General features: G+C 39.5%; 1 protein-coding gene across 1 annotated transcript in view; it reads right to left on the bottom strand.

Moving 5' to 3' along the window:
- Nucleotides 1-2,155: 2,155 nt before the first annotated feature.
- smad3.L (SMAD family member 3 L homeolog) overlaps nucleotides 2,156-22,514 on the bottom strand; it is a gene marked incomplete at both ends in the record, with an annotated part of 69,673 nt that continues 49,314 nt past the window's right edge. Inside the window, 8 exon segments of the mRNA NM_001085851.1 lie at nucleotides 2,156-2,648; nucleotides 4,595-4,739; nucleotides 5,780-5,917; nucleotides 7,337-7,549; nucleotides 15,644-15,694; nucleotides 16,079-16,150; nucleotides 17,119-17,253; nucleotides 19,903-20,096. Coding sequence (NP_001079320.1) covers nucleotides 2,525-2,648; nucleotides 4,595-4,739; nucleotides 5,780-5,917; nucleotides 7,337-7,549; nucleotides 15,644-15,694; nucleotides 16,079-16,150; nucleotides 17,119-17,253; nucleotides 19,903-20,096 — 1,072 coding nt within the window.

Here is a 22,514-nt window from a genome sequence, read left to right as displayed (position 1 = left end):
ATGCACTCTAGATCACAATCTAAACAAATCCTGATGAGGAAACTTCGGGCGACTTCGGAAAACGAATTGCTCCGAGTGCCAACCCTCCGGCGATTTACATTTTAGCCGGCAGGAAGGCAGTTCGGGGAGATTAGTCGCCCGAAGAAAAGGAGATTTGTCGTCGGGCGACTAATCTCTCTGAATCTGCCCGTGTGCCCTGACCCTTAATGTAAAGGGGAAAGATACAGTTACTATCAGAAGTATTGTATTGTCCTAGAACATTGAATCACAGTGGATTTAATTGTAACATGGGTTACATATTTATTCAGTGATCACTGTAATTAAGGCCAATTAGGAAGAGATTTTGGGTGAAATCCTATATATTCTTAGAACTATGGATGAAAGCTCGATACATCAGCGTTTTTCCTGGTATGAGCAAAGGTTGGTCATGAGTTGAAAAGAGTCCAACAACAGTGTTCATGGAGTAGCCATAGATAGCCCCCCAGGGACCCCAAGTACAACTAAGGCCTCCTCTGTTATACACTTGGCTAAGCAGCATGGAATCTCCATGAAACCAGAGTTTTAACCATTACTATAAGGGAAGTTTTTAGGGTAGGACAGACAGACAATCAATATTCAGCCCCTTTGAGAGCTTGGTATTTATATTACCTCTACTATATGTCCTTAAACTTTAGTTATCTAAATAAATGTGTCCTAACAACAGTTTCAAATGGACTTTCCCAGCTGATTTTTCTCACAATTATATTTTTTGATAAATATATGAGTTTTGCACAAGTACTGTATCGGGATAAGCCCTGGTGCTATGGAACGGCTAAAAAAGATGCGTATTACAGGTCTAGTTTTCTATAGCAACCAATCAGCAGAAAGCAGTTTACTAGTCCCATGTTTAAAAGCAAATTCTACACCTTATATTACATAATCCCGTAAATTTATTGTGGTGTTAGATGTGCTTTGCCTTGTGAAAACATATTTAAATTGGTAGGTCTCCTTGAAAAGAAATGTAAGTATGGTTGCTAGGGCTCAACTACCTTAGAAACCAGGCGAGAGTTTGGAAGTCAGAATTTGAGATGAACGTAAAAGATCCTGAAAAGAAAGGAATAACATAGAAGAATAACAGAATTAACTGAACTCTCAAATGTGTTTTTTGGTTGCTGGGGACTGGAAATAAGCCCAACAGATATTCGTATTAATAAAATATAATATAAAATAAAGGTCATTTGAAAGTTGCTTTGTCTTATCAAGTTCATCTGTAAAGTTTATTTTGAGATGAACTTCCGCTTTAAATACTTTCAGGCAGTGATCCCCAACCAGTAGCTCGTGAGCAACATGTTCCTTACCAACCCCTTCGATGTTGCTCTCAATGGCCTCAAAGCAGGTGCTTATTTTTGAATTCCAGGCTTGGAGGCAAGTTTTTGTTGCTTAAAAACCAGATGTACTGCCACTCAGAGCCTCCTGTAGTCTGTCAGTCCACATAGGGGCTACCAATAGCCAATCACAGCTCTTACTTGGCACCACCCAGGAATATTTTCCGTGCTTGTGTTGCTCCCCAACTCTTTTTGAATCTCAATGTTACTCACAGGTGAAAAAAGTTGGGGACCTCTATCAGGGATGTAAAACGTACAACCCAAAGGCATGGGAGATACTGGGAGTAGTAATATAACAATTGCTGGCTGCAGGTTGGGCATTCCATATTTATATTGTGCCAACCCATATGGGGCCTGTCTCTCATACATATAAGGAGAGAGATTGTGCTTATGCTCAGTGTTTAAAAAAAGTTACAGGGGCTCATAGTTAAACCATTTGTAGCCCCACAAGCCCTTCAGAATGACGATTTCACATACAATATCGGACCATATTTTGATTTGACACTTGTTACATGTAAGGCACTACTCCATTAATGACTGGTAATCTTAAGAGAACTTGAATATATTTAACTAAAGAAAGGCCATTCCGTATGTCTCTGCTGTCCCACTATAGCCATCTTGAAGGATCCAAAAGGCTTCAATGCTGATACAGCTCTGCAGCTATATACTCACACTAGCTGTATACTTAGAGCGCCTGTCTTTGTAATGAAGGAAGCCTGGCAAGTTTATGGCAAGGTACACCATTGAATTAAACAGAAATGTTCTGATCAGTTTCAGAACCCTTGGTTGTTGTTTTTTTTTAATGCAGGCCAGGTCCAGCGGCTGTAAGTCATGTGTCTGGAATCAAGGTGTACGTGGGCAGCAGCAGTTGGCTTTTCCTGGATAAAGGTGTGCAGTAAGAGCCGGCTTTTATTGCTCCACCATGCTGGATTTCAGAATGCTGGTAAGTTCTAGCTCAAGAGTCCTTGCACTGGGCCAATGAGATGTCTACTGAAACTAACCAGACTGTGGCTTTCAGTTGCTTGGCTTCAGTTTGCCGTCTCTTGTCTAAGCATGTTAAGAATGGACTAAGAAGCAATTGACTCATTTTCACCTAAAGCTTAGTCTCTTTGCTCGCTTGGCCCACAGAATGATATAACCTGTCACCAAGCTGCTTCTCTTTAAGAAACACTGGAGCAGCGGATACTTGGAGACCCCATCTGAGTGAGAACCTTATCCAACCATTGCAAGGGCCCGTTCAAGTGCAGCTCGATCCAGCAGGGGGTGCTAGTCACAGTCTGTCGCCTATAGAAATTAAAAAGAAAAAAAAATGACATTAGACAGGGAATCCTTGAAAAGGGTTTAAGAAAATACATCTGGCAATACTACACACACTACAGAAAAACTGCCTTGAGTTGGATCAGGTCTGTCCTTGGTGGATTACGTTAACTGACAGACCACCAGTGTTTGGTAAGTGATTCTCTGACAATAGCTTTGCATGGAACTCTGCTGGGCTCTGGCACTGAACAGGTTAAGTAAGGAAAGAGTGAAATGTGAGAGTGAAACCTCAGGATCAGTAATGAGACTGCCAAACAGAGGCACATCTGGGTTCCATTAGCTTCTCTGGCTCATAGCCAGCACTGAAACTGGCTGTCAAGTGTGGAGAGGAGAATTAACCTCTTGTGCAAGAAACCAATGTACTTGTCTGAATATGTCCTATCTCCCAGCACCATGCTCTGAAGCCTGGCACCAATGGGTTAACGGCACAATGGTCACCAAACATCTGGAACTCAACATGCAGAGCTGGGATCTGCGCTGGGTGTCTGTGCTGCTCCCACAACAGCAGAATGTTTCATTTTGTCATGCTGTGTATGCGCTACACCCTTCATATAATGGCATCTGTCACAGTACTGACACACTACGGACACTGGGGCCATACACAAATGTCACATTTTTTTGGAGATTGTAAACGTAGACATATTAAGTACGGAAGCACAAGGATATCCAGGGTGTAGTGTGTCTGGAAATGACCATACATATATACACCATTATTGCTAGTGTGCCCACACGAATACACCATTAATGCAATTGATAACGTCCTATAGGCTTCTAGTGAGAAAGCTTTCATTTACTGGAGAAGCTACACATTACCCTGCACAACAGGGCTGAGCAGCATAGGCTTTTCTATGTTCATCTTTCCTTAGGTAGAACAGCATGGGCTTTTCTAAGACCACCTTTATTAGGGGTTGAAAAGCATGGGCTTTTATATGTTCATCTTTCCTTGGGGTTGAGAAGCATGGGCTTTTCTAAGACCACCTTTCCTTGGGGTTGAGAAGCATGGGCTTTTGTATGTTCATCTTTCCTTAGGGTTGAGAAGCATGGGTTTTTCTAAGACCACCTTTCCTTGGGGTTGAGAAGCATGGGCTTTTGTATGTTCATCTTTCCTTAGGGTTGAGAAGCATGGGCTTTTATATGTTCAACTTTCCTTGGGGTTGAGAACCATGGGCTTTTCTAAGAACACCTTTCCTTGAGGTTGAGAAGCATAGGCTTTTCTATGTTCATCTTTCCTTAGGTAGAAGAGCATGGGCTTTTCTAAGACCACTTTCCCTTGGGTTAAGAAGTATGGGCTTTTGTATGTTCACCTTTTCTTGGGGTTGAGAAGCATGGGCTTTTATAAGACCACCTTCCCTTGGGGTTGTTTCATTTTAATCAAGGAGCATGGAATTCTCTATAAATCTTCTGTTCGCTGCTTCTTGAAGGAAGCTTTATCAGAAGTGCTGCAACCATTGCATGACTTTGTTTCAACATTTTAGGACAATGTATTTCTTCTTTAAACGTAGCCTTTCAAGCCATGCTACAAAATGCTTGGGTACAGAATAGCAAGATGAACATAGTACCCCAATCAGTATTATCACTAGGTATGCTGGTGTCTACTGTTGAACCATCACATATTTTTATATTTCCTTGCAGTGATGTAAATACCAGGGGAACGGGGGTTTTGATTGCACTCAGGCCTACTCCACCTCTGGGCCTGCCGGAGACCACACTGCAGTGAACGTGGTAAAGAAAATGTGCGTCTGGAGAGGTGGTGGGGTTACTATTCCTTGCATGCTGTGGAATACCCCTAGTGCTGTGAATTGCTTATATAACCAATGCTAACATTTAATCAATGCATATCTAAACCAAATTAAATCTCCAACAGTAGTACTATGCACAGCCAGGAGACAGAATATGGCATCTTTAACACCAACCTGTATTCGGCTCCCCAGCCTTTGACGAAACTCATACGTATGGTGCACATTCTCGTAAGCTGATACACAGCCTCAAAGCCCTGGTTTACTGACTGAGCCAAAAGAGCAGCAAACTCCTGGTTATTAAATATCTTCAGGTTACAGCCTGCACAAAAATGAACAAATTGTTTAATATTACTCAGTCTTTGAAATGCTGTTACCGACATTTACACTCATTTGCTTGTTCAACCATGTTATTCAAGTATGTTTAGAAAGGTGTCATTGGATACTTCTTGCACTTTTTGAAAGATGGGAGAATAACTGTAAGTTTACATTCCATATTTCCTGCAGGATCTCAGCCTTTAAGACAGAGGTAGTGGCTGACTGGCCCTGCGGTTATTTTGAACCTTTTAAGTCTCAACCATTTTAAATGCCCACTCTACATGTGATTGCAGGTTTAAACATCAGAATGCTGCATAGCTGAAGGTTTTAAATGTCTCTAATAGTTCTAATACCTTGTGTGTTAATAGTCATCACATATAAAAACCACATACTGTATTACTGATCAGTAATCAGCTCAGATGCATGAAGTAGTGATGCTTAGAAACCAGTACAGTCTGCAATGTGCATCCAGCACTGGATTATGTATGGATTATGTATGGATTATGTATGGATTATGTATGGCCAGTATGAAAGAGATCAGATGACAGTCCAGCTCTGGCCTAAAGGTTGGCATACATGCACGGATATTATAGTGCAAAACCAATTTTTGTATTATATTCGGTACGGTATGGTGGGACCGATGTCGGCAGAAGACTTAGATATCTGTCGACTCGTTTATTGGCCCAGGTGGAAAATTTTGATCGGGTGCCTTTGAAGGCACCCAAATATTGGACATTGTTAGTGCTGAATCGTCAGAAACAGGTAGAATTCTATTGCTTCTACCTGTCAATCTGACGATTCATCTCTACACGTGTGTATTGAAACAAACAATATTTCTTGGAAAGATCTTTTCCAGGAAAGATTTTAATTATTACGTCTATGGCCACCTTAAGTCATTAGTGCATTGTGCCAGATTTCTTTAATGATTTCACACACAGGGTTAACATGGAGGGGTATGATTAGTTGTGCCTTCTATTGACAAGTTAAAGAAGACCTTTCATAAAGTCTACAATGTTCTGTATTCCCATGCAAATAACACTTTACCTGGTGGAATCTTGCAGACTGTGGCAGGATGCCAACCATAGCGCTGGTTACAATTTGGGGACTGTACAAATATGGCATTGTCACTGAGGCACTCGGCAAACACTTCCCCTCCAATGTAATACAGCCGCACGCCTCTCCCTACAAACACAAACATTCCCATGAGTATACAGGAACACAAGGCAGGAAGTGAGACATATGGTGCGGTTATGGATCCCTCCGAAACTCAAAGACAAAGCTATAATATGCCCTCCAGTAATGAGCTAATGCACCCCCCCATCCCCTCATCTGAGAGCTCTTTCCAAATAAAAGAAAACAAGAACGCTACAGTTCAAGGTCAGAATGTTCTATACTTCATGCACTGTGTGTGTGCCTGGGTATAAATGACCATTACTGGACACTATCCAAACAGTCATTATTTGAGGCACAAGCCTGAAAACCCAAAGGAAAACTGCTCCCACATTGCCAGTTAATAAAGCAGACATTTTAAAATTTTTAAAATCTTATTTTAAAGAGATATTTACACAGAAAGCAACTGTCAGCTACTAAAAGCAAAGGGTGACATGTAAATTTGGAAGTCGCTGCTAAGAAGACGCAAGCAGAGAACCTCCGCTGGATTGATTTTATATTGTGGGAGGTCCTCTGCTTTCACTCCAGAATGGAAAATTTTTGGTAACCGCTGACTTAACTAGAAGAGAGAATTCTTCCAGTTGCTTTGGCTACAGACAATTCTTTTCTCCTGGAGAAAGTAAAGGGAAAGACTGACAACAGCATCAAGCACAGAGTGCTGCTTATTCGACAGACAGCACCTAAAAGCTGTGTTCCGGGCCCCCTGACTCCATGGCTGTGCACAAATATAAAGGTTATCGGTGGGTTGCAGATTATATGCACAGGATTTTCCTCTAATTGAGCTATAATCGAATAAAGGCTGAAGCCAAAAGCAATCAAGGTGCAACATTTTATCTCTAATAAACTAGGTACAATGTGACGGGAGAACAACATGTGTCTACGCCTCTGCCTTAAACTCTAAACAGCCAATAAAGTGTAAGTCGCCAAAGACTGGCAAAGATTACATAGTCGGCATACAAAATACTTCAGTTAGAGAAAAAGAAAAATGAGCCAAGATGGGCAACCACAGGCAATCCAGATGTTACAGAATTACCACTTCCAGCATCTCAGTGATAGCAGAAGGCTGTTGAAGGTGAACTAGAAGTTGTAGTTGAACATCTGGAGGGCCTGAGGTTCCCCACACCTGCATTATATGATTTCTGTTAGACCCTAATAGGGAAATGTAATACATGGCATTATGTTGGTCCAGGTCTAGTAACCTGTAGCAACTAATCTATATAAATGCTGACCAGTAAAGGCTACCTGCTGTTTGGTTGCTGTTGGTTACAGGGTCTGTGTTGCAAACGTTTGCTTGATGTGACAGCCCAAAAGTGAATTGAGTCAGAGCAAGTACTTCTACTGAAACTATATGTGACGTTATCAGATGCAAAATTAATGCAGCACAGCATTGGGATCATTGTTACTTCTCATAATATTAAACTGCAGATTTACCGATGTGTCTCCGTGTCAGCTCCACAGCTGCATTCCGATTTACGTTGGACAACAGCCCCAGGCAGAAACGTTCAGAGTTGGAAGGATCGGTGAATCCATCCACTGTCATGGAGGGCTGGGAAGCGTGGAACGTCTCCCCTACGCGTTGGTTAAGCTCATAATAGGAGATGGAGCACCAAAAGGCCGGCTCGCAGTATGTGACAGGCTGCAGGTCTGCAAAGAATTAAAAGAGGGAACGTGACACGCATTTCTTATACTTCACTGACCATAATGTGTGTAAATGTGATAGCGACCTGAAAGCTCCACTGGGGCAGGGACTGATGTGAATGATGTAGAAGAGCATAATATGTTGGCACGATAAAAAGTAGAAGAATATTTCTCAGTCAGGAGAAGGCAGTTCAGCATGAGGTTGATGCCAATGAGTCTGTTATCCTTTCTCTATGGTACAATCAAACCACGGGGCAGCAATGGACTCTTGGGGGCAGATTTATAAAGGGTTGAATTGAAAATTCATATTTTCAATTTGAGGTTTTTTTTATGGCCAAAACTGTCAAATTCGACTAGGGAATTGTTAAAGGGCATGTAAAGTCTAAAATAGAATAAAGCTAGAAATGCTGTATTTTGTATACTAAATATAAACATGAACTTACTGCATCACAAGCCTAATCAAAGAAATAATTTATGATTTCAGAGTTGGCTACAGGGGGTCACCATCTTGTAACTTTGTTAAACATCTTTGCAAGACTGAGACTGTGCACATGCTCAGTGTGGTCTGGGCTGCTTAGGGATCGTCATAAACAAAGCTGCTTGAGTTCTGCATGGCTGGGAAGTAAGGCGGGGGCTCCCCCCTGTTCATAAGTATGATTGTTTCCCTGCTCAGCAGTTAGGGACCGTCTGACAATTCTTATCCACAGCAGTAAATGAAGGGAGAATTTCACTGCATACAGTCAGGTTTCTTATAAAAACGGTATACATTTTTTAATTAAAGTATATTGGAGATAGGTTTCTTTTTCATTAAAGAAAGTAAAAATGGGATTTTATTTTTTTGCCTTTACATGCCCTTTAAAATTCGATTTGAGTTTTTTTAAAAAATTGAATTTGATTTTTGAGATTTATCATACACTGGCCCTTTAAGAACTCGAATTCGACTATTTGCCACCTAAAACCTGCCAAATTGCTGTTTTAGTCAATGGAAGACGTACTGGGGTCAGTGTGGAGTTGTTTGCAGCCTTCCTAACATTCAAGTTTTTTAAATTCGAATCAAAATTGATTCGAGTTTTCAGGTCGATCCTATTCACCCGAGTTTTGAAAATTCAATTTTTTTAAACAAAGTTTGATTGGTTGAATTTCAAGTTCATGGAAGTTCATGGGAGTTTTTAAAAACTCCCATGAACTCGAAATTCGACCTTTGATAAATGTGCCTCCCCTTATAGCAATGCAGCACATTATCAATGCAGTGACCAGGCTACTACTCTCATTCTTTGAGGTTTCCTTACACGTTAAATCACTGCAGGAAACTTAAACCCTGTGTGGATTTAGCCTTTACAGCAAATATAAACACACACGCAGAAATGAAATCCAGGGTTATTTTTTTTAATTTAGACGTTACCCCAATGGAAATGCACACGTTTGTGCCAGACTTGATGTTTTGCAAAACGTTTCGGTTCAGAGGGCAATGAAAACCATCTGCAGCCTGAAGTCTCTTTGTCACAAGGTTTTAGCAGTGACATACTAAAATGATACGAAATGCTAAAGAACAAATGGATTCGCTCTTTAGAAATGATAGATTTCTGCTAGGGGAGGAAAAGTGCTCTGAGTTAAACAATGACCCATCTCACTCCCTTAAGGCAGCAACCTCGCTGATAAGGACAGGGCCCTTGCATACTCAGGCCTGGCCCCCTGCCAATCCAAACTGCCTGACTTAAACCCTACATCCGTCCAAGTTTCTCGGGATTGGGAGGAGAGCACTCAGGGGCATGTTTATATTCATATAAAGTGCTATCATAATATATTACTCTTAAAGAACTGCTGACAATTCGCTTTATTGTAGAGTTCACATGTAAATAAAATACAGTTAACAAAGAAATGGAGTTATATTCACAAAAGCACAGCCACCATTTGCATTACATGAACGACTCTGTGTCCTTTCATAGGAGCCTGAATGCACCCTCTGCTCTCCAGATATAGAATGAAAACTGCCAGCATTCTGCAACCACTTTGGGGCAGATTTATCAAGGGTCCAATTGAAAATTGTTATTCGAAATTAGAATTTTCGAGGTTTATGGTCAAAACTGTCAAATCTGACTAGGGAGTTATTCAAATTCGATTTTCGACTTAGATTTATCATACAATGGCCCTTTAAAGGAGAATTCAACCCTTACTGAAAAAAACCCCCTACCCTATGTAGAACCCCCTCCCTCCTCCCCCACAGCCTAGCTGCCCCCCCCCCCAGGGAAATGCCCCTAACTCTTTATTTACCCCTCAGTGCAGATTCAGGGATCGCAGTTCACAGCAGCCATCTTCTGGGTCTTCCGGAAATCCGAGACTAAGACCGTTGAATCGGTGCATGCGTGGTTGGAGCAATTTCCCAGATTGCGACAACTGCGCATGCACCAGAATGGACGGAAATTGCCGAAGCACCAGAAGACACGGAAGATGGCTCGTGAACTGTGATCCCTGAATCTGTACTGAGGGGTAAGTAAAACGTTAGGGGCATTTCCCCCAGGGGGCAGCTAGGCTGGGGGGAGGAGGGTGGGGGGTCTACGTAGGGTAGGGTTTTTTCAATAAGGGTTGAATTCTCCTTTAAGAACTCAAATTCGACTATTTGCCATCTAAAACCTGCCAAATTGCTGTTTAAGTCAATGGGAGACGTCCAGAGATCAATTTGGAGTTGTTTGCAGCCTTCCTGACATTAAAATTCAAATCGAATTCGAGTTTTCAGGTCGATCCTATTCACTATGAGTTTAAATATTTAGATTTTTATAATAAATTTCAATTGGTTGAATTTCAAGTTCATGGGAGTTTAAAAAAAAACAAACTCACGTGAATTCGAAATTTGACCCTTGATAAATGTGCCTCCCCATGTTATTGCCATTACATCCTGTCCCTTATACAAGGGTTGGAATAGTTTTATATGCGTAGCTAGAATGGTATAGACAGAAGACGAGTAACAATAGACGTGGGCGCATTTCAGCTGGAGAAACACCCAAAACTGCTTATGCCACCTCCAACTGATTACAATAGGAACTCGTCCAAAAATTGTACATTACAGCATGCAATCCTCTGCTTGTTGGTCGGGGAGTGGTCCTAGAAACCAGTTGGCAGGTCAAACTAAAAACTGGATTGAATAAAAAAAAAAACAAAGACCAAGTACAGCTTATCTACATCCAAAACTGAACTACTGATACCTAAAATGGAACAAGTGGACAGAGGAAGACCACTAGGTTAAAGGGGAACTTTGCGAAAATAAGCTTCATCATACTGAAATAAGAAACTTTCTAAATACTGTACAATCAATTCAAAATTCTGCACTGTTTCTGAAATAATCAAGTTTATTTTCACTATGCCTCTCCCAGCATCTGTTTCACTACATTCGGTTTTCATGCAGGAGTTGGGTGTCAGATAATCACTGACAGTTAGATCCAATATATCTTATAGGGAGGCTCATTTTGCTTAGAAGATGTATTAGAGCTCACTCTATTAAAATCACCAGACATCATGTCTCTCTACATGCAGAATTTGTGCAGTTATTTTGTTAGATTTTCGTTGTACTGGAATTAGTTATTTGAGTGAGCTCTAATACATCTGCTAGGAAAGGAAGCCCCACTATAAGATATATTGGCTCTGTCAATGAATATCCAACACCCAACTGCTGCATGAAGACAGAATGAAGAGAAACAGGCCCTGAGAGAGGGATAGTGAAGATAAACTTGATTATTATAGAAACGGTACAGAATTTTAAATGGATTGTAATTAGAAAGTTTCTTATTTCAGTATGCTGAAGTTTATATTAAATTTTCATTTTTGCAATAGTTCCCCTTTGTGAATGCTTGGAATGGAGAATAAAGTAGGGTGACTATTATGATGTGTTGATATATTTATAACATTATGTTTCTGAGGCTGCTGACGTTCCCAGATCTCTAGTCTAGTTCATACTATGATGTATTTATGTGGCAGTTTGCTTTTATCCTCACAGCCTACTCTGCTTTATGCCACATATTCTACTCATTTTTACACTGACTCCCATACTACTCTGAACATTCTAACCAATTTGTCCAAATTCTCGGCACTCTTCTTCTTGCCACAGTGAACCTTTATCCCACACATTTTATAGGAGGTTGTAAAGCCAAACCACTAATGCAAGAAAATGTTATTTTAGGCATCTTTCCAATATACAGTAATTAAAAATTTTAAAAGTTTTTTGTGAATTGAACAACTGCTGAAAGCAGTGTGATGATGTACTGTATATTATCTGTAAAGACCTGTGAAAAATGTGTCCGTGCAATAGAACTGCAGATAATAATAAAGATGGACAGGTGTCTGTTTTCTATTCTATATACTGGGCACTCTGATTACTGAAACAGAGTAGCAGAAGTCAGTTGATTCATATATCCAGGAAGAAGTATGCAAGACTTTGTGGCAAATTATGGGGGTTATTTATCAAAGGTCAAGTTTGTGAGGTTTTTTTCTACGTCGAACAAACTCACAACTGGAATATTTGCTTATTTACAGTATGAAAGAACTTGAATGTAAGAACTTGGATGAATGCAATTATGGGAAAAACTAGAATACTCTAATTGATTGCGTTATAGGCAAAAAAAAACTAGAATAGCTCGAATTGATTTCATTTTTGAGTGCAAAACACCGAAAATCACCAAGGCTAAAAACATCTTAAAATTGTTCAAGGGACCTCTGTCATTGACTTCTACATGACCTCGACAGGTTTTAGCTGAAGTTTTCCCGAATTTGAGCTTTTTGCAGCTTCAGGGCATAATAAATCTCAAAAAATTTGAGGTGTTTTTTTTATCCCAAAAATTAGAATTTTTACTTTAACTACCCACGAAAAACAGGAAAAACGCAACTCGACCTTTAATAAATAACCCCCTAAATCTTGGCTGAGAGGAGAGATATTGTGTCAGAACCAGCAGAAATGGATAGACAAATACTTCTTTCATTTGCAATAACATTTGCAGACAACTTTAAACCTATCAAACATTTCTAATTGATGTACAGGTATGGATGAGACCTATTATCCAGAATATTAAGGACCAGGGGCGCTCCGCCAGTGAGGCGAGTTGAGGCAACCACCTCAGGTGGCAGTGCCCCCCTGGTTGCCGCTCCTGGTAACTAAGAGCTGAATTTCCGGTTTTAACCCTGGAAATTTGGCTCTTCTATTTCAGAGAGCGCAATTGCGCTCCCTGCACTAGCGACGTGGACCCCCTGCCGACCCCCATCTGGCGCTGAAGGTGAGTGCCATGGGGAGGCGATGCGGCAAAAACGAAGGCCGCCTCGGGAGGCAAATTGGGTAGGTTCGCCCCTGCTCAGGACCTGGGGTTTTGCGGGTAAGGGATCATAATTGGGATCTCAATACCTTAAGTCTGCTAAAAAATCATTTAAACATTAAAGGGGTGATTCATCTTTAAGTTAACTTTTAGTATGTTGCCAATGGCCAATTCAAAGCAACTTTTCAATTGGTCTTCACTTTTTATTTTTTTATGGTTTTTCATTACTTGCCTTTTTCTTCTGATGTTTCCAGCTTTCAAATTGGGGGGGGGGGTCACTGACCCCATCTAAATAACAAATGTTCTGTAACAATATTTAATGTTATTGCTACTTTTTATGACTCCTCTTTTTATTCAGGCCCTCTCCTATTCATATTCCAGTCTCTTATTCAAATTAATGCATGGTTGATAGGGTAATTTGGACCCTAGTATGGATGTATCACTTATATCTACATCATACTAAAAGTTAATTTAAAGGTGAACCAAATAAACCAATAGGACTGTTTTGCCTCCAATAAGGATTAATTATATCTTAGTTGAGATCAAGTACCAGGTACTGTTTTATTATTACAGAAAGAAAGGAAATCATTTTTAAAAATGTGAATGAAGTCTATGGGAAATGGCTTTCCCGTAATTTGGGGCTTTCTGGATAATGGGTTTCCAGATAACGGATCCCATGCCTAAATACTGGAAAGTTGCTTAGAATTACATTTTCTTTCTTTCTCAGGGTCTGTGTGCATTACTTCTGCCATCAATAGGATGGGATATTTCAAATGGCTTATACCTGGGTGTATCCATTCTATTCCTCCCTTTGCAATCTTGAATACTCCTATGGCTGCTTTAAGGCAATCACTGTGCACAGCTGTGCTTTCATGGGGTCTGGCATTACAAAGAGGCATCAGGGATGACATTGCTACTATATTAAAACAGAAATACCTTTGCTGTTGTAAAGAGAGATTTTGCAGACCTACTTTGCTCTTAATTGGCTGCCGTGTACCTCTTAACAGATGGGAAGCATATATGTTTGAGCAACAAAGACGCTACACGGCTGCAACGCACAGCACAATCACATGTATAATGTTTTCTTTGTAAAGACTCAAATCATAGTTCCCTTGGTAACTTTGCTGTGTTTTTAAAAACCAAAGTCTCTGTCGGACTGTTCATGACGGGATTCAGCCAACACATACCATTCTCTGGAATGAACTCGCTCCACTCTGCGCCACTCTCAAACGATCACATTTTTGTAGCTAATAGAGTCAAGAGTTTAATTCAGATACAAAGCTGAACGATAAGCCAAAGTTACGGAAACATGAACATTTTATAGCTACGCCTAGATAAAGTTAAGTTTGTTTAAAAAGCAGGGAAAAAAGTGTTTCTGGGTATAATAAAAAAATTTGAACCTAAAAAAGAAGAAAACTACTGCAATGCTGCTCTTGCTAAACACTTGCTTATGTAAAGGCATACACATATATCTGATGTGTTATCCTGTCAATCCCAAACAAAAAAGTAAGTTATTTGCCTTTCCTTATCACTGCCTACATATTACTTGTTTAACCCTTCATCTGCCACAAATCTTCTGAAGGAAGGTACCTGACTGCAAGTTTCTATAGATTTTCCATTCCCATGTTCTGTCACTCCACATTCTCTGTGGTTGGAAAGCAAACAGTTAAAGCAAAAAGAAAGGCTATTTCACAGTAGGTACCAAATTTTAGACACTCCCCATGAAATAACTTGCTAAGTCTCCTGCTCTTTTTCAGAGAAAACTGCACCAGCCAGTGTAATAGCTAAGTATTGCACCAACATTTTATTTACCTTTTTTCCCAGGTGTCCCTAGCACAGACTGACTCTCTTGCATGTGCAATAGAGCAAAGGAGGGAAATTTTACTCTACGCCACATGTCAAGTGCTTTGAGAGTAAGTAAAAAAAGTGCAGAAGAAGCTTGCTCTAGTTGCAGAGAACGGTGGAGCTACCAAACAATAATTTTGGCGTCATCAAAAGGAGTCCATTTTCTCTAGTACAGCACAAATAGGTATCCTATCTAGTAAATAAAGAGTTTGCTTTATTTTGGTAGAGATGTTGGTTAAATGTCATTAATACAGGACTGGTTAGGATATTATATTTGAGATACAGATAACAATATAGTCAAAGGAATTCAGGTCTGTCCAACATCTCAATTCAAACCTCAAGAGAATTTGTAAGGTTGGACAATGATGTTAGATCATCAGGCTTGGTTTACACATTCCAATACATATGTTTATACCTATCCAGGTAGGTTTATTTATATTGCATAGATATAGCAAAAAAAACAAATTATGTAGATTTTTTTTTGAGTGGCTGCTTTCTTATGTTCTGTGAATGGGATAGTTTTTGGTATTTTTCTGTCTACTTTCATTCAGTGTTACCTTTAGTAGTACCATCAATTTACTGACTACATGCTTTAATATTTAATTAGTTCTCCCTTTGCTCTCTATTTGAGCGAATAATCTTCATGTGTAATCCTCATTTAATTTGTGCATCATGTCCTGCCCAGTGGAGCTTACAATCTAAATTCCCTGTCACATTTACACACTCAATTGTATCAGGAGCCTTTGGGGTGTGGGAGGACACCTACACCCCACCCCACAGGGAAAAAATAAAAACTCCATGTAGATAGGCTGGAAGTGAATCTAGGGTCCCATTTGACCACTGATTTTTTATTTACACAGTTGTCCAAAGACCAGGAAAGAGACTAGTTTCTATACTTAATAAAGAAATGTTAGACCTAATATATATTAGGACTTTCTCCCCCAAAGTTAAGAATACGTACCCATGTTGCTATGAGCAGGAGACATAGAGTTTGGTGACAGATTTGGAGACCCTGAAAAGAACAAGAACATGATGAAACACACAAAAGGAAAAATTTGAATGTAAGGTGCATGTAGTAGCAATTTTATGAACCTCTAAAGGGGCATTTTTCAGGGTACAGATCACTTTGTTGTTTAAGTGAAGCCTATCGTGATGCATAAACATTCCAGATCTGCTATCAGCCTGCTGATCCAACAAATACATATATAGGGGTTGAACAAGATGGAAGTGCCTGTGTCTGCTGGGGGAGCAATTTAAAATATGTTTGTGAAACACAATCATCCTAAAGCATTGACGGTAAAATGATTCCTGTTGGTGGCTCATTTACTTCCAACTTGTACCAATATGGGTGCACCCAGAAAACAGTACTCCTCAACACCTCACTTTGTTTCATTACCTGTATCTATACTGTGATTCATTTGGTCGCTTGTTTCCCCATCTTCGCTCAAGTAACCAGGAGGAGGCGTTTCTAGAGACACAATACCAATATCATTTTAGTGATTTAGGCTTTGGATAAAAACACAGATAAAATGCACTGTCACACCAAGAGTCTCATTTTTACTACCAAATCATTCAAATATATCAGAGCTGTGTCATTACCCCCCCCCCCCCATTCCTGCCTCAGTTGGCGTTCACCATAGCCCTCCATAGTCTCAACACACATTAGCGGTAACCAATTCACAACCCATGTCAATACTAGTCCACCTATTAGATGTCAGCAAAAAGAAGGGGGGGGGTTGCACAGGTCATAAAGACAAATACATTGTGGAGGAGCAATTGATCGCTATTTCTGTATCTTTATTTTGAAACAATTGTGAATATTTTTTATACCTGTTTGTTACCACTAACATGCTTCACTGTATGGACAATGTGTTTGAAAAACCAATACACCTTATAAATAATAATATTATTTTTGTTTTAAATGTATCATCATGTCTTCTATAAATGATGCAGCGGCCTGTATGTTATTCATGTATACAGCGATGCCTGGCTGTGTGTGGCAAGCGATAAGCACAGGCTGCCTTGCTCCTGTCTGGGCAATGCAAAAATGAATCCATGCAAGGGGCAGAAGCCGTTGCTCCAAGCACAGGAGGTAAGTGCATTTTTGCATCCCTGGTGCTCTTGCAGTTGCGTCTTGAATGTGCCCTAATATGTAAAAGAATTTTATGCATTTACATTTTTGGTGTTACTGACTCTATAACAGAGCTATTCTCTGTTTGTTTAGTATTGAGGTCTAAGTGTTTCTAGTTAATATTAAGAAATACATGTTATGCTCTGGAGCTAAGTACTCTGACCCTTGATGTTAGTGACTGCACAGAAACTCAAGGGATGTTGAAGTTGAGAAGTTCTCCCTTGGGAGGAATAGGATGTTTCACGCTGATCTTGCCATGAGTGTGCTGAGTCCTGTCCAGCTATTGTCACAGTTTGATACCAAACCTGGAATGTAGTTTATCTGTGGCTCGATGCCTGCTGGGAAATTGGTATTTTCCGGAATGGAATGGCTGTAATCATCAAGTGAAGGGAATTCTGCTGGAATTTCGGTGTTTCGTGGAACCAGCACAGGAGGTAGAACTGGAAGCAAGAGAGAAGAATTTAGAGAATAAAATAATAATATAGATACAATATACCATTTTAGAAGCAAACTAGCACTAAGGAACATCTCTGGTTTTTCTTAGGCAGGTGGGAAGCAAAATTCCACCATTAAAGGGCCACTGTGGCTATACTTCTATTCCCATGGAATTGTGCTTATTACCACGTTTATTACTACATATAGTACATTATATCTCACTACACAGGCTTAAGTATAGTGGCCCTTCTATGTAAGCAGCAAATAATTAAAACAACTTACACACACAGGTCACGTCTGAAACACATCAAGCAATGTCTTTTCCAACTTCCTGTTGCTCTAAAATTGATCAGTGGTTTTTCACACATCTACTACTCTATCTCACTAGCACAGAAGTGAACACAAGGTTAATAGGAATCTACAATCTGCTTACGGGGCAGAGACTTGATTCTTACTGTCTCCAATCACATGGCACAAAGGGGGTTATTTATCAAAGGTCCAATATAAGAGCTATGTTAGCTTCATTAGACTCAAGCTAACATAGCTCTTATATTGGTTGAATGAACTCACAATGGGTTTCAAATTTAAATAAAAACTTGAATGCAAAACTCTAATCAGTGTAGCTGGGGTGAAAAACACGAATCAGTGTAGTCAGGGTGAAAAAGTTTTATTGCTGGAATTGATCACGTTTTCAGGCGAAACCCACTGAAAAAAACTCAAACATCATGAAGGCTATTAACATCTTCAAATGGTTCAAGGGACCTCTGCCATTGACTTCTACGTGACCTCAACAGGTTTTAGATTGCGTATTTTGAGAAAATTCTAGTTTTTGTTTAACTGAAAATCTGTTTTTGTCTAAAAGATCCCCTCAAAAACAAAACTTGAACTTTGATAAATAACCCCCTTAGCCTCTGTATATTTATACATATTTATTTGCTTGTCCTCCTTTTGTGTCCTTCCCATCCATGTAGCACTTTAGAATTAACCTTATACATACAGTATGTATACATACACACATATACATACACATAAGTAGATCTCAGCTACCTAGTATCGTCACATACATGTCCACATCCATGGAAGAACAGCACATGAAATGGTGGACCCTCATACCCTATCTTCACTAAAAAATACACCACCCAGTCATAAAGTCTGTGCACCCCTGATTTAGCACCAAGTATTCGCTACCTATCAAAAAAGAGTTTTTAATGGCTTATCTGAATTAATGTTTTTAGTATTGACAAACCGTACTTATCTAGTCATTGCTGATAATTATCCCTTCTTTCACATTAGTAGCTTGCTCTACTACTTCATAATCTCACGTTTTAATTGTTCCTATTTTAAAGATAAGTAGGGCTGTATTTCCGGCCAATCTATTTTGGTGACCGGTAAAAGGAAGAGGTCCAGTGCCATTTTTTAAAACATATATTGATATATAGGCATGAATGCAGGGCTGTGATTGGCTAACCATCTCCTATTGTGCTTCAGGCAAGAACCATCATCTGAAACACAGACAATGACCAGAGAGGATCTATAGGGTAGCTCCAACAATTGGGTCATTTTTGATCATTTTAATCCTAGACTGCAACTGGCACCACACAGTATTCATTATTGCCTACATGATTACAGGGTTGTTGAGTTATGCTGTATGTCCCCTTTAAATGAGAACTAAACTCTAAAAACAAATATGGTTAAAATACCATATTTTATATACTGAACTTATTGCACCAGTCTAAAGTGTCAGCTTCTCAATTGCAGCAATGATCCAGGACTTTAAATTTGTCACAGGGGGTCACCATCTTGGAAAGTGTCTGCAACACTCACATGCTCAGTGGGCTCTGAGCAGCTGTTGAGAAGCTAAGCTTAGGGGTCTTCACAAATTATCAAGTAGAAAATGAGGTTAGCCTGAAATATAAGCTGATGCAACAGGGCCGATTATTAAAGTCTGATGCTAGTTGCACTGGTTTCTGTGCTGCCATGTAGTAATTATCTGTATTAATTACTAATTAGCCTTATATTGTAACATTTCTATTCTATGTGTACTGCATATTGTGAGTGGGTCCCTAAGCTCAGTTAGTGACAGCAGCACAGAACATGTGCAGTGAATCAGCAAAAAAGAAGATCGGGGGCTACTGGGGCATCTTTGGAGACACAGATCTTCCTTGCTAAAGGGCTATGGTTGCCTTGGACTGGAAGAGAAGCCCAAAACATAATGTACAACTTTTCTAGTCTACTTCTTTAGTTAAGCTGTAGTTCTTCTTTAAAGATGTCCAATATTACATTATCTAAATACGGAACTTATCTGTTTTCAACAACATCCTCCTTTATTGCCACAAGTTGTTCCGTTACCACTAACTTTATCTCTTACTATTTTTAAACCTATTTTCCCAATTTCTTGTAGCGTTCAATAACAACATCCTGGCATTCTTCATACCATAGCTTTATCCTTAAATCCCCCCAACAAATTGTTTTCCCTTATTTTTTGACAAATGTTATTTTCATTAAAAAAAAGGATATTCTAGTTCAAGGTAGTTCCCATCTTTTTTAACCTCATGCCTCTTTATTGTTGACAAACACTGAAATACCTCTTGACAATTAAGACTTGGGTCTACTTGTTTGAGTAGCTATAGAAGCTGGGGATGTACAATGTGTACCTGGAGTCTCCACTCTCTGGTAGTGATAAGGATTCACACACACTTCGTCCTTCTTCATGCTGAAGGCATATTCACACACCTCCATGGCTCGAAGCTCGTGGTGACTGTGCAGATCTGGCCACCTCCAGAGGCGGCAGTATATGACATGAGGCAACCCCTTACGATGGGACACCTGGAGTCTCCCATCCAGAGACCTGCACAGGAAAAACAAACAAATGTGTAACAAAACATCTTTACTTTGTACACATATTTTAACGTTTTCCGTTTTGGTAATTAGTTCTAAAATGAATGGAATGCAAACCTTCCTGTACAAAATGCACTGTGGTGTAACTGTTTAATTGGGGCATAGGCAGAGTTTCCAGAGTACACTATACTGAGAGTGATGGTAAAAGGTTGGCTTTTGCTTAAAGCAAGAACTTGGAAGAAAGACATAAATTGTGCAACCAGTTTCCATTGTGCTACTACAACACTATTTTCTCTTCCCATATGAAAACGGCGCATATGTGTTTGTTCTATTCCACTCCAACAGAATATGGAAGCACCATTTAAAAAAATTGTGATTATAATACTCTCCAAGGACATATTTTAGAATTGTTTCTGGGTCAGTGTCTTCAGCTCGAGGTTATAAACACCATCTGTAATTGGACCTCCTAGTCCAGATTACAGCGGCAGTTCCCATGAGATAAGAAATAAAACAAAGTAAAAAAAAATTAACAGAAATTACATCACAAAGGGTCCAAAAAAGATCCTAATGTTGGCTGAAGCTATGCAGTGTTTTTCGAAAAATATTACATTTCTTAAAGATTTTTCTTGCACGTCAGAGTGCATTTCCTGCCTATCGAATGACTTGTATCTACTTCCTGCCTAGCTTAAAGCAGCTGTCTTGCAGATATTAGGTGGGTTATAAACAGCTGCAGTATGCAAAGAACAAATCACATTTTGCAGCATGTTATGTTATGTTAGCCTCCTACATATCAACTGTCTACTGTACACATAGAAAGTGGCTACAAACTATAATTTCAAGAAATAACCCTTCCTTAAGCTGTGATTTATGTTTTGTCTGTAATAAAAAAACAGTAGCTTGTACTTGATTGTAACTACGCTGCATGAATCCATATTGGTGGCAAAACAATCCTATTGTGGTTATTTACCGTTTAAAATAATTTTTTTGCAATCGTCACGTATGATGAGCCGAATTACAGGTGCAAATATATCACTTTTAAGGGGCAATACTTAAGTTAGCTTTTATTTTACAGAATGTCCTTTTTGCAAATTATCAGTCCCTCTCCTCCCTTCTTACTCCAGAGTCTTTTTCAAGCCACTGGCTGGTAGCTAGGCTTAATTTGACCCAAACTGCCAGATAACTGCTGAACTGAAGCACTACTGAGCAAAAAGCTAAATAATTGAATAACCACAAAAAATAGAACACGAAGACCAATTGGAAATTGTCTCAGAATGTCATATGCCTACATCATACTGAAAGCTAATTTAAAAGAGAACGACCCTTGTAATTCTCTGCTGGTTTGGAAGACGTTTGCTGGACTATACTTTGCACTTATCGCAACTCAGTTAGTGAAATAGAAATAGCATTTTGTTTATTGATCAGAGCTAAAATTGTTCTGTTCACACCCTGCAGACAAGCTCTGTGTAATCTATAGCTCAATCAAAAGGAATAAGGAAACCTACAGGATGTGTGGCAGGTCAGATGATCACAAGAGGGTGGTCTGGCTTGATAAGATAAACCATGCAGACAAAAAAAATAAAAATAACCCCCCCCATAAGATATATTGGATATAACTGTCAATGAATATCCGACACCCAACTGCTGCATGAAGACTGAAGAGAAACAGATGCTGAGACAGTGATAGTGAAGATAAACGTGACTATTGCAGAAACGACACAGAATATTTAATTGATTGTATTTAGAAGGTTTCTTATTTCAGTATGATGAAGCTTATATTACATTTTCACTTTTGCGTTAGTTCCCCTTTAATATGGTCTTGAACTAACCACTAGCATTTCTCTCTGCCCCTGCCTGAATCCAAACCTTTATGTCTACATAGCAGGCAAACGGTTATCGCATATTTGAGTTATTTAAAGTTTATTACACTCAGGTTTTCTAAATACCTCTAGTTGTACAGGTAGGCCAGTCAGCTGTACGGGCTAATCCAACATGAAGAACTGGAATACCATATAATAAAAATATAACATGTACTGAACGAAGACATAATCATATTGCACTGTGCTAGCTATCTTTAACACAAAACGTTATTCTTGATTTTACACAAAAGTCCATGTGGAATGCTGGGGGTGAGAATAAGAAACAGGGGGGACCCTAAATATAAACGTGTCCTGCTTTCCCGGGCCGCAAGTTTAATGAAACCCAATTTTCTGCAACCTATCACTGAGTGGAAAATGGTAAATTAAAGAGAGACAGAGAAGCCGACTGATATTTAAACAAAATCATGTTTTCTAGACTTTTATAGCGTACAGTTTTTAACCCCAATATCTATGAATAGCTCACAACACCCAGTTAGTGCTCAGAAGAACCTTCCTTTCTACCCATGTGTCTATGCAATGTACAGACCAGTTGGTTAATATCATTCTGTTTA

The sequence above is a fragment of the Xenopus laevis genome, chromosome 3L (genome assembly GCF_017654675.1).
Source record: "Xenopus laevis strain J_2021 chromosome 3L, Xenopus_laevis_v10.1, whole genome shotgun sequence".
Taxonomy (NCBI): Eukaryota; Metazoa; Chordata; class Amphibia; order Anura; family Pipidae; genus Xenopus; species Xenopus laevis.
Note: the sequence above shows the minus strand (reverse complement) of the source record. Positions and strands in the feature narration are given on the sequence as shown.